Raw genomic sequence first — 12894 nt, 5'->3', positions numbered from 1 at the left:
GCACGGACTGTTGAATGGTGCACGCCCCGGGGTCCGACCAGACGGCCACTGATACATCATTAGCAAATTGTTACAGCTGATTGATTTCAATGCAGATAATTGCTTATTTTAACCATAGCACAGCTGCGCACTACCAGGACAACACGGTCTCAAGAAATAACGGGTAATTAAAATACATTTCTGCATTAGAACAGTTATATAGCGTTCCAAAAAGAATATCACATATTAGTCAAAAGAGAAGTATAAAAAGCATACCACGTAGTGGTACGAACAATACGCCTTCACACCAAAATATCGTAGTTACCTTTACAGGTAAATTTGTGTGGAAGTAAATGAATGCATATTTGCAAACTTGATTTCTATAAGGTAACCTTAATAGAAAGATGCTTTCACCGTGTTATGAGGGATGTGATTCTTCAAACGCCCACGGGGCCTTTTATAGGTCCCTAGGCCACAGACTAAGGTTTCCTTCAATTGAATAATGATCCGAGTAATTGTATTCCACTAATGTGATTGCTTTATATTGTTAAAGCATTCTATTAATCTCGTCCCCTGAAGTTTAATCATAGCTGAAAATTATCCGCTATACAAGTTAACTTTATCGAGGTCAATACTGACTTTAATAGATTATTGCTGTTAAATTGCTTCTACAATTCTTGAAGTATTCTATGTCAAGTATAATGTGACTTTCCCTTTTTATTCTATGCCTTTAAATATACCGACAATCCATCTTTTGCAGAAATCACGCGTTTTACTTTCCTTAAAATTTGCTCATTGTATTTGGCTTTGAGTATATATTTTAATACCAAAACCAATTGTTTCAAAGTTCATCTTGATAAATAAGAGTTCAAACTTGAATAATTTCTATTACAATTTCACATTTACGCACTTACTGTACAGTCAGCGCCATAAATATGTCAACATTAACAAAGCTATAAAAATCATTATGCGTTCTCTTTCAAAAATATGTATAGGTACACGCCTCCATTCGTATTCTTCCGACCATAGTAACATGTTATTGACGAATTGGTGCATCATATTTTTGACACCGAAGACCTCTAAATTTTTATAAGTGTATACATATTTAGTTAGCTGACTGCACAAAATTCTTTACCGTTTATCTAGAAATATACATATGGAGGTGTCTGTACATCGTACGTCATCATAATCGATATCAGGAGCAAACGAGACAGGCGTGTAATTGTTAACATGTCCGACTCTTCAAACCGCAGATTAGAAATGGTATAGATGTGGTAATGCAAACGGAGAGTGAATAAACCGATTAACCGCTTACAAATCGAATTCGTTTCCCTATAGCATAGATTACGAGAATAACCTGAATTTATAATCTTTATATAAATTAAATGTAATGATTTCGTAATACTATTCCTTAACAATTAATAATAAAAAACCCAATCTAAAATATATAAGAAAATTCACAGACAGGCCAAAATTAACTTCTCCATAAGGAAGAGCGGTTTTACACTATTCGTAATTTAAATTTATGTTCATTTGTTATTTCTTTTCTGTAACAGACTGTTAATAAAACAAAAAACTCAAATTGTAAACAAACAGTATCTAAAAATTCCTCACGTACATTCGAATTATTGGAACCGAGGATTCCTAACATTAATTTAACCCATCAAAAAACAATTCGAAAACCATAAAAGCTTCCCCCAATTTATACCCGAACCGGCAATTTGTTCACGAGTCACAACAGAGGGCCCATCTGTGTACCGGCTTAACCAATAATTGACACTATCTTTTATAGGTATTGTATCGAAAAGTTTTAATTAACAGATCGTGGTTAATAAAGGGTGTGCAGCAAACAATCAAACCGACACGCATCTGAGAGACAAACGTAATCACTATTATCCTGAAGGAATATGAATAATTTTACGCACATTAGAAAAAACAAATTCCAGCTTGATACCTTCACGCGTTTTTGAGAAAAAGGTTTCTTGACAGACGGACGGACGGACAACAAAATTATCCTATAAGGAACCCTAAAAATGTAGAATCATACGTAAGACAAGATTTTGTACAATAGACGCATAAATGTCGTATGTCAATGCCTTTGTAAATTAATTCTCTGCTCGATCTGTCTGATGTATGTTTTCTTAGGTCGGCGAGCGTTTTATTCACCGTTTGTTGTACTTGTAGAGTTTGTATTTCATAATATGTAAGCGACTTAAGGTTAAGGTATCATTGGTGACTAACAAGTTATGCTTAGTCTGTTAAAATCATCTGTATTTTATACTATCGCTCCTGTAGATAGTAGGGCCGTCTCAGCGAAAACTTTACATTATGTTAGGGTTAGCAAATATGAAAAGTATATATAAGAAAATATCTGATAGACAAATGCGCCGCAATAAAAGATTAAAAATACTTCGACATTTACATTCTTATTATTTTATTTCACTACAATTTTTTTTACAATAGAACCCCAGTTACCACTCAACCTTTCAATTTCATAAGTTATCTGGGAATTTTTCTTTAAAATATTTATGGTTATACCGATGTATCACAGATTGCTACATTTTTCTGATATACAGATTATCTAGTGTTAACCACAAGGTTAATCTAATATCTAACAATGTGTAAATCGTTACCTTGCAGCCTGAAAGTGTCAACCCTAAAGTTTACTTTAAAAACGATACATTTCGAGAAAGTGTTATTACCGCCATACTTTCCTGCCACTCCAATGGCATAGATATTAAAGCACTTTGGGTCGGACTTTTTTGTTTATCCTTTTACGTGCAACATTCTTTTGGCATTTGTAAGATAAATGGAAGTGAAGAAAATGAAGACCTGTTATTATTTACTTATATTTTAAGCAAACAACTCACAGCGAAGGGAAAGTAGAGCTTTATTGTTCTACATAATTTTTAATATTACATTCATTACTGCTTTATCAATCGAGGATAAAGAGTTATCACAGACCGCAAGGAGTAATTTCAAAACGAATACGAACGAAATAGAACCTCTTTATGAGGCCATTTTTTTAGGATAAAGATTTAATGTTTATTTTTTCATATTCGCTGAAAATAAATTACATTGCATGTTGCCATCTTTTTCGTTGTGTTTCAACATGAGAAACAGTTAATAGGGTAAGTATTCAGTGTTAATGTTATAACGTTGTAAGGGCGTTCTTATCTCGGTTATTATACATTCCTAGCTCCAGCGGTCTGAGAACTATGTTCAGTAACCGCATTCTCATAAATCACAAGTAGCAATTTTGACGCGGCCAGACACGACGCAGTTATCGACGAATAAGGATCGGAGACGTTTTTGTTCATAATGAGGACATCTTCGATAGATCTCAGTCGTCTGGTTGAATTATTGTCACTTCATAGATATTTTTATCTCAACTACATACCCTTATTAATTGAACTCTAATAATCGTTTGCTCTTTTCAGCGAAATCGAAATACAGTGTGAATTTATTTCTTTTATAAAGGAACTACGTCCTTAGGGCTTATTACGTAAATAACCCGTCGAAGACTTAATGACATCGATGAAATTGTAATATAACAACCTTTTCTACTTCAGAAAATTTTAACTTGGATAAGCACATCCCTCATACTAACTAGAAATATAACTACAAGTACTTATCTATCTATGCTCAAAAAGGTCTATCCATCCAAGCATGGAAACTAAATTTGAATTAAAAACATAAAAAATGTAAGAGGTGCAAATGAAAATCTTTAATTTCTGCCTACCTCATTTGTTTACGTGATTCTTTTTATATTTTAAAATTATTTTTCTTTAATACACATGCGGAAATATGTTTTACGCCATTTATTTGTGCAGGCAAAGTACCAGGCGGGCAGACGTGCGGAGGCGACTAAACGGAGCGTGTAATATCGGCTTCCGCAAGGGAGCGCCACGGGAGCGGCGAGACGCCGTGCGTGACGAGACGGAGGCGAGAAGCTTCCATCATTAAACCCAGCAGTAGGTGGGCTCAGACATCGTCACGGCCATGCTATGCCAAAATAGAGCTTACGACAATGCCTAAAGTTCTTAAATTTAAATTTCATTGTCAATACGAACGTTTCGAGAGTATGGTGGAACAATTCATTTACTTCGCAAATGTTTAAAATAAGTTGGCGGCCTATACATTTGCAGATTCACAAATTGCAGATATCACATTTCAACTTTGGGATTTGTCTCTACCTTTTAATATCGACGTTTTAATTCAATAAATTAGAAGAGCTTAAAGGAAAGGTGTTAGAAGTACTACAATTATATCAGATACTGCAATGAAGGGTGAAATAGCGATATTCCGTGACCAACAAGATAAAAACAATAAAATCGAATAACTTGTCAACCGCAATATAAATCAGACAATCTCACCGGCCATAAATACTAAGTGCTATAAAGCGATGCTTTCTAATGAAGCATTTTATTATGCAGTATATTAGAATGTGGGACACCGCAAATTGCATTGTACCATAAACCAGAGACGACCGTGGTAGCTGCAAGGCTTCCCGGAACCCGGGCACAGAAACTATCCTGTTACCTCCCGCCTGTGACAATCCCATTACACAATGCCTAAGGTGTAGAACAAACTTCCGCAATTTGTATTTAATTTCATATAATTAATGAACACCCCACACTTGATATCTGCTTCAGAAACAATTGAAATCACATTTACTGGCACTCTTAAAAATGTGCAGTTATAACCTCAACAAAAAAATGAATGACCGCTGTAGCACGGTTTCGGTATGAATTTTGATGAAGTGACAAATATAATTGATTAAATAATTCCTACAATAATAATAATTGATTCTATTCTCAATCAAAAATCTTTAAAATATAACCTTACAAATACTACAACAATTAAATCGAAATTTAAGCGCCAAACAATTACCGCCATTTTGAAAAGCGCGCAAAAGGCAAAGGTATAATTCTATTGTTGCACCGTAACGTTGTCATTTGAATTGCAGACAGAAAATGTTGATTCGAATCATCGACTAAAATCCGGTGCCTTTGTCACGATTTGCAAATTGTACAAATTAACAAATGGCGAAAACGGATAAGGTAATAGATATTGATGAATTTGTTTAGCAAATCAAACTTATATTATATCTAGAAAGGTCCTGATAGAACGCCCGAGATCCACGAAAGTCCCGGCGTGACTATTCGATAATGGGAAAAAAGTTGAACACTCACGAGTTAAAGAAGAAATATAGTAGTGGATGTTTGTTTAATTAATCTTTCAACTCAAACTGCGTACTTGTTTACCTTAATTGGAAATACAGCAAGCGCCGCCTACAGATTCGAACTAAAATAAGTCTTGTTCAGCCCACGCCTTCAATTAGATCTAAGCGCGCATAACTTGCATCTATACTAATTCATAACATGTCATGAATTTAGTAGCTGAGCATTTAACTTACGATAAAATTGTCAATATCTGATATTAAAGGGTAAATCCCTTTAATATCAGACGTGAAATGAGAAGAAGGGAAGTAGGGAATTTTATTTCATTTTTATAAAATGTTTTGAATTATATTTAAAATTATAGGTAAATCTAAATATATGAGATACAGTGTTTATGAGATACACAATTTAAAAGTTTGACGATTTGGCTGAAAATTGGTAGGGTATCTTTAAACCAGGTAACGGACAAAGGTTACTTTTCATCCCGTTTCCTTTTTTTAATTCCGCCAACGGAGTCGCGGGCAAAAGCTAGCAATATAGAAACGGGACACAGCCTACACTATGTACTCATATTGGTATAGATAGCCGATTGCAGCGAAAAGAATGTTCGTGAACATTTTACAAACATTAAAAAAACATTGTCTTAAATGTATATTTAGGACTTCACTATTACTTCACTTTATTTTATCACCTGTGACGTCTAAATCACTGATAATCTCAATCATTTAACATAACTCGAACAGTTGCTACGATCAAGGGATAAGCCCTTATCCTAAACCAACATTACTCCATCTTGAGTGGCCCTATGTTAGCTGTAAAACACCTATCATAATAAATACATGTATTAAGAGCAAATTCTACGTACTTTGTTACCGAACTCTTCGATCCCTCCGGTAGACCAACAAATATCACCGTAGACGACATTAGAAAACCAATCACTTGAGACTTATCACGAATAATTTAGAATAATTACTAAATATGATATCGTCCCGTATAAACTTAAATCACTGACTGGCCGTCAAAATTTTGACGTTTTCGAATAAAAGAAGAAGGAAAAAAGACAATGTAACTTGCCAGTGTCTACGAGTACTATGGAGGAACTGTACATTATTTATGACAAATAATTGTACGTGGGTAGTTTTGGTGTAGGCAGAAGTAGTTTATTCTGCAAGTACTTAATCATCTGAAGTAGTGTTATATTTTTACGTGCTGGTTTATTGTAATCTAGCGTTAATAGTTTAATAGACTTCTAAATTTAAAAATGTAGATGCTAATCCAAGTCGACTTCCGGTTTCCCACAAGCGTTGATTGTAAAAAAATGCATGCCTGCGTAGATTTATAGATTAGATGTAGAAGAAACGAAAGTGGTTTTCCATTATCTTATATTAGTGGACATACGTATTAAGGACATAATAAATAAAGTAATTTTGAATGCAAAACATTTTAAATTAAATTAATCTATTTTTTTTTTCATTCATATGACGGACTGTAAAATAACGACATCTGTTATCCAGTAGACAAACAACTTCGACTACTTTTTTTGTCTTTCAAAAAAATAATGACAGTTCGGAAAATCTCAACTCAGAGAAAGTGTAAACGTTATTAACAATATTTATGTCTAATGGTACTTAGTATAATTCAAGTTGGTAATTTTTGATGAATATAAATAAAGTGAGCTAAGAATGTAAAGATTTTTCACTTGTAAACTAGCCGAAGCAAATTGTTTTGTACTTGTCTATGGTTTATTTTGTTTTAAAATCATATTCTTGATTTCCGAACTATCAAGGTATCAAATCAAGCTTGTGACGGCTGTTGAGTGCAAGAACTTGTTATTAGCTTTGAAAGTGTTTAATTATTTTGGTATCTCAGAGTTATAATAATGAAAATTGAATTGAATTTTTAACCATGTTGAATTCGGCATCTACAGAAGCTGCCCTTTCGGCTACTTACGTTGAAAATTACTTAGATTGTGTCGAAAATCTCCCAAATGATTTGCAGCGACATTTATCGCGTATGCGAGAGCTCGACGTAACTTATAGAGGTGATTTTTACACTTTTGTTTGCTGTCTAAAATAATTACACAAAGGCTTTTAATTGTACAATCAATGTCATTGTAAATAACTCAAGTTTAAACATTATTTTTGTTGTGTTGACGTTTCGTGTTTCTATGCCTTGTACACACATATGCAGTATAGACGCTACTTTGGGGATAATAGATTCAAAAATAACTCAGCGTACAACTCATTGCCGATTCGTTGTTTAGATATCATAAACTTTTATTCATTATAGCTTGGAACTTAAGTCATAATTTCTGAAAGATGTATGCTATCTTAAAATTGGGTTTTTCTGACAAAAATGCTTAGTATTTTAACAGAAACCAGTTAAAAAGTAATGTAATGAACATTGTTGTATCACATCATCAGAATAATATGTAATTATTATATCTTCAGAATGTCTTCGTGATGCTGAAACACATTTAGCAGTGTGCATAGGAGCCAACACAGAAGAGAGGCGTCGCACTCGCGCTGCTCTGCGGCTACAGGCTGTGCTGGTTGCGGCTCAAGAGATAGGAGATGAAAAATTACAAGTAGTACAGATTCTACAAGATCTTATAGATAATAAACAAAGGTCTCTTGATGCTGATCATAAAAATCTAAGTAAGTTTAGATACAAATAATAACAAATAACTCATAGCCATAGTGATTTAAAATCATTTAACAATGCACTTAATTTTTCAAAGTTGTCATATTAACTATTATATCATTTTTTTCTAGTCTCTTGCCTTGATGTGAACACAAATGGTACAGTTAAGGAGGAGCCATCACCAACATTGGAATCTCTTCGGCCCGGAGAAAAAGAGCGCAGCACGCCGCCGCAGCAGCATGCACCGCCGCCACCTCCACCTGAAAGAAATAATGACAAAGAAAAAGAAAAGGAACGGGATAAAAGTGGAGGTAACTTATTATTTAAACTAAACTTACTCAAAAATACTTTGATATTTATTTTATTTAAATAGTAATTCATGATTTAAAAAAATCTCTTATTACTACTAAAACTAATTATACAATACAGTTTAACATTTTAAAATGTATAATATGATACTTATGTATCAAGAATAAAGTCAATTTTGTTATAACAAAAGAACTCTAGTTCTGTTAGGGGACAAAACTTATCAAAAAGTCTAGTAATAAAACATTTATGATACTCACCAACTAATTTCCACCCTTATCGCAATAAACTTAAGGTTAAAATTGAATATTTGTTAACTTCACGCATCTTCCTATATTGTATAAATCTAACTCTTGGAATATTGTAGGTGAAAGGTGGTCAAAGAGAGCGCGGCGGTCGCGCACTACAACCAACGCGGCGACTGATGGCGCGGACTCCAGCGAGCGGGATAGTGAGCGACATGCACATAACACTACCCATAAGAAAGGTACACATATGTTTTAACCTTCAAAAGATTTTCCACAACATCCCCAAATATATGTTTTGTTATGTTAAATCTTTAATTATGAATGTTAAATGTGGTTCAACATTTTAACTCGTCACATGTTTCTAGGTATTGGCAAGAAGAAAAAACGCAAAGCGAGACAGGCAGCACAACGTTCAGAAACACCGCCCGAAGAGAATGATCCAATTGATCCTGACGAGCCCAGATATTGTCTGTGCGATCAAATATCATTCGGTGAAATGATATTATGTGACAATGATCTCTGCCCCATCGAGTGGTTCCATTTCTCATGCGTCTCCCTCACTACCAAACCTAAGGGTAAGTGGTTTTGCCCCAAATGTCGCGGTGACAGACCCAATGTAATGAAACCGAAGGGACAATTTCTTAAGGAACTCGAACGGTACAACAGAGAAAAGGAAGAAAAAGCATAGTGATTGATGTGATGTCAACTTGTGACAAAGTGATCTTAATAAATGATACGGTTATACTTTAAATGGATGCATTATAATTTATTTTTTATATTAACCCATGGTTCTAACTGATACAGTCTATGTTGTGACTTTGTTTTAAGTAATATTTAGTTATATCTATAATTATCTAAATGTTGCAAAATATATAATAATTAAAAATTACCTCATTTTGAGTTCAGTTGAAATGTTCCGCCTTATAGATGTAAACAGTTCAACTTTGTTTCGATAAAAGTATGAAAGGTTTTTTAATTAATTGCACAAATATACAAGTCTATTTGCCACAAACTTTTAAACATAAACGGCCCTAAGCAGTAATCTCTGTAGTCCTAAATTAAATTTAAAGTTCAGTTTAATTTTGTAAGTATTAAATAATGTAACAGAGAATACAGTTAAAAAATGTATGATACAAAAACATTTATCATGAATATTATCTCGGTTATTCAGCTAAAGAAACTAAGATAAACTCAATAAATAAAAAAAAATGTCAATAATGTGAGATGGCAGCTATGATAATTCGGTTTTCTTTCTGATTTGACTGTACTGGGCCTGTTATTGTATATAATATGGCAATATGGAATGGCTATACTGCAAAGAAAATAACCGACTTCAAAAAATATGGTAATCTGTTTTAATATGCCTTGTTAACTTATACGTCTTTGGATATAAGCTAAAACAACAATGAATAACCAAGTTTAACTATTAATAAAGCTGGCATACAATATATTCTTTAATTTATGGATTTCGGGGTACTCTTTAGTTAACATTTTTAATTTAAATGATACTCGCAAGTTAATTTCTTTACCTACTTAATAAAAATAAGTCTTACACAATGACGAATCGTTTCTCTTAGAATGTAGTAACAGCTATAATTTGACTACGCGGAACGATATCACAAAAAGTCTTGCAAAAAACTTGTTTTACGTAAATCATTCAGAGATGAAAATACTCGCAATAGCTATATGGAACTGGCGGTATAAATGCGCGCCAAAAAAAAATAACCTCAAATAGTGTGTAGTAGTGACATTTATATTATTTCTTTTTGAGGTTACAAAGGAAGCGCGAAAGTTAGTGTTGATTGACAATAATCATTACAACATAAAAAATTGCTCTATTTAATTTGTTCATACACAAATTACTTTTTCGGAGAACTAGTGAGAAAGCTTATTTATAATGTTTTTACTACTGTAATGCCAGTTATTTAATAACAGCGCGCACTAAATAAATGATCGACATTGTTGTACGATATTACTTGCAAGTTGATAGAAAAAATATGGAACCTCCTTTTTTGAAGTCGGTTAAAATGCTTCAAACTCTCGAATGTTGATTAATTGAATCTTAAAAATTGTTTACAAACGACTATATTTAATTTAAAAAAAAGGTTTTAAGATTTTGGTTCGCAATAAATAGCTAATTAATACTTATTATTTCATAATACTAAAAATGACTATTAAATATTAATTCACAACATTCTCCAATGTAACTATAGTAGGGAAAAAATTATAGTATTTTCCTTATTCCTGTTTTTATGGAGCGATGAATGAAAAGTATTTAGTATTTATTTTATTATTTAAAATCCTTTACAAGAGGAAAACTGTAAATATACATGTATGTGTCGTATAACGAGAGAAAAACTATAGACATTATAATAGAAACTAAAGTACAGCGTTGTAATTTACGCATTTATTGTAATTATCTTGTAAAAAGTGATTTTTCTATGGTATAGTCAATACCTAAAGATTTTAGTTATTTTGAATATAAGGTTTAAAATAAAATTTGTGTGTTTATTTTCATAAAAAAACCAATTTCCCACTTAACTTGTAGTAATGTATTTTGCCTTTCAGTCTGTATCTTACTAATAATGTTTTGTAAACATTGAGTATTGAATTGTACAAACCTTTATCTTGGTCGACGTACAAATAACACATGCCAATGTTTATCTTAAAATCGGTTACACTGCAAACTACTCACTTGAAAGTTTTTTAATAACTAAAAAATTATTTCTTTGTGGCAAAAGAAGAAATATTTTCAGCCAGATTTTATACTACCTTCATATTATGACATTTTTTCATTTAGCAGCCTATTCAGTTCTGAAAAAGGATATTTATAAATAAAATAAAAAGATTTCTTATATTTTTTAATTGATACAATGCAGTTATACACAATTTATCTAACTATAGTAACCATGTGAAATAATATTTATTTAAACTTTATAAATAATATTCAAGTCTTAGAAATATTTTTTATTAATACACTTTTTATCTTGAATTCTTACATTTCCTGAAGGCATGCTGAATTGTTATGAAAATTGTCTAAAAATGAGATTATATCATTGATTTATTAACATATTGCAATGGCTTATATTTCCGACTAGATTATTATTATCAATATAATTATTACTATGTTGTAAAGTGCTAAACGCTTATCTGGACCGGTAAGAGGCGCTGCTATCGCGATTAGTTCCGTCAGAAAATATATAGAACCTACATAGGCAAAGAAAATGAAAAAAAAACATGACAAGCCAGCTACAATATAAGCATATTGACTTTTTTGACATTGACAGAGGGGCGCTAGTGAGCTATCATAGTTTAGACCCACCAAGAGTCAGATAACTTTGTCCGTATATCTATAAATTCATAAATTATTATATGTTGTAGATAACATAGTTTTGTCTCACGCATACTATTAAAATGAGAAGCTTGAAGTTTTAATTATTTTAATACGTGTTTTGATAATCACTGGAAATACATAGAACGAGTTTTACAAATGTTAAATTTAGTGTAGGCAATATTTTCATATGGGTTTCTATACTGGCAGAAAACTTGTTTAAATAGTTACTTGATATTAAGCTTTGATTTTAGCTACTTAATAATACAGTACAGATAGGGTCAGATAAAAATATTTTTAGTACTATTTTGAACGTATACAGAATGTTCAAACTATGCATGTAATTTTATGATTTTTAAAAAAAATGAAAAAAATTGTTTTAAATATATTAAGACACAAAATTCGTCAAACAATATTATAAAATCTTACCCCAATTTATAAAACTTCACTTACAAATCCATAATACATCTACAACTATATTATACAAAAAAAAAACAATTTCGAGTCTAAATACAGGCAAGATACAGTAATACTAAAAATTGTTAATAAAACACGCTACATTTACTTATTATAATATATAACACATTATTAAATGCACACACTTTAAAACATGTCTACAAAATATTTGTGACATTTTTTAATATGACACTAATTTGAACACAAACCTAATAAATAAAAAAAAACTTATAAATAAATTTATTACATATGAGTTACATATGGCAGTTTATCAAATAAATGTAAAAATTCATTCACTTGAAGGCAAGTCTGTCATTCAGCCAATAATAAATTTAGAATAAAACATTTTTTTTTTCGAAAACGTCTATTGTTTTTCACAAAATGCCTTTTTAAAACTTGATCAATTAAATATAGTTAGTTTCTGATACAATCCGAATAAAAGCAATTTAAATGGACATTTTTGTAATATTTCACCAAATATTAATTAGTCCAAGGATAAATTTGGTGGGATCATCGTCTTAATAAGCAAACATAAGGAGGTTTTATATTATATAAATTTCAGGTCAAAATCAGATATTTGCACATAAGTTACATATTGTTTATTCAATTGAATCTAATTTTAGACTATTAAAAGACCAATTTTGATTGAGAAAAAAACAAGATAAAACTTCAGTTATAGTCATTGGTTACGCTCCATTATTTGATAAAATAAAAAATATGATTTCCTATATTTAATTTTGAATATTTA

General features: G+C 31.8%; 2 protein-coding genes across 7 annotated transcripts in view; one reads left to right on the top strand and one right to left on the bottom strand.

The window, feature by feature from the left end:
- Jupiter (microtubule-associated protein Jupiter) overlaps positions 1 to 6236 on the bottom strand; it is an 83545-nt gene extending 77309 nt beyond the window's left edge. For 2 of the 6 annotated variants that reach the window (XM_013310862.1, XM_013310870.1), the window contains exon 1: positions 6028 to 6235. In XM_013310862.1, the coding sequence (XP_013166316.1) occupies positions 6028 to 6086 (59 nt within the window). In that variant the 5' untranslated portion in view covers positions 6087 to 6235. Of the gene's footprint in view, positions 1 to 6027 lie in introns of all 6 variants that reach the window. The other 4 variants (XM_013310865.1, XM_013310863.1, XM_013310867.1 and 1 more) reach the window with 4 other exon arrangements.
- A 724-nt stretch (positions 6237 to 6960) lies between these two features.
- On the top strand, positions 6961 to 10795 carry LOC106116853 (inhibitor of growth protein 1). Its single transcript, XM_013310899.1, has 5 exons — positions 6961 to 7203; positions 7613 to 7819; positions 7937 to 8116; positions 8479 to 8598; positions 8725 to 10795. Exons 1-5 carry the CDS (start codon positions 7068 to 7070, stop codon positions 9045 to 9047), a joined length of 966 nt encoding a protein of 321 aa, XP_013166353.1. The 5' UTR covers positions 6961 to 7067; the 3' UTR covers positions 9048 to 10795.
- Positions 10796 to 12894: the final 2099 nt, after the last annotated feature.

This window comes from Papilio xuthus, unplaced genomic scaffold (genome assembly GCF_000836235.2).
Source record: "Papilio xuthus unplaced genomic scaffold, Pxut_1.1 DF827714.1, whole genome shotgun sequence".
NCBI classification, from domain to species: Eukaryota; Metazoa; Arthropoda; class Insecta; order Lepidoptera; family Papilionidae; genus Papilio; species Papilio xuthus.
Note: the sequence above shows the minus strand (reverse complement) of the source record. Positions and strands in the feature narration are given on the sequence as shown.

Excerpts from the sequence above, each read along its gene's own strand:
- LOC106116853 (XM_013310899.1), top strand. The coding sequence starts at position 7,068 with ATGTTGAATTCGGCATCTACAGAAGCTGCCCTTTCGGCTACTTACGTT. Across the intron at positions 7,820-7,936 it reads TGCTGATCATAAAAATCTAA|TCTCTTGCCTTGATGTGAAC; the intron begins GTAAGTTTAGAT and ends ATTTTTTTCTAG. Across the intron at positions 8,117-8,478 it reads GGAACGGGATAAAAGTGGAG|GTGAAAGGTGGTCAAAGAGA; the intron begins GTAACTTATTAT and ends GGAATATTGTAG.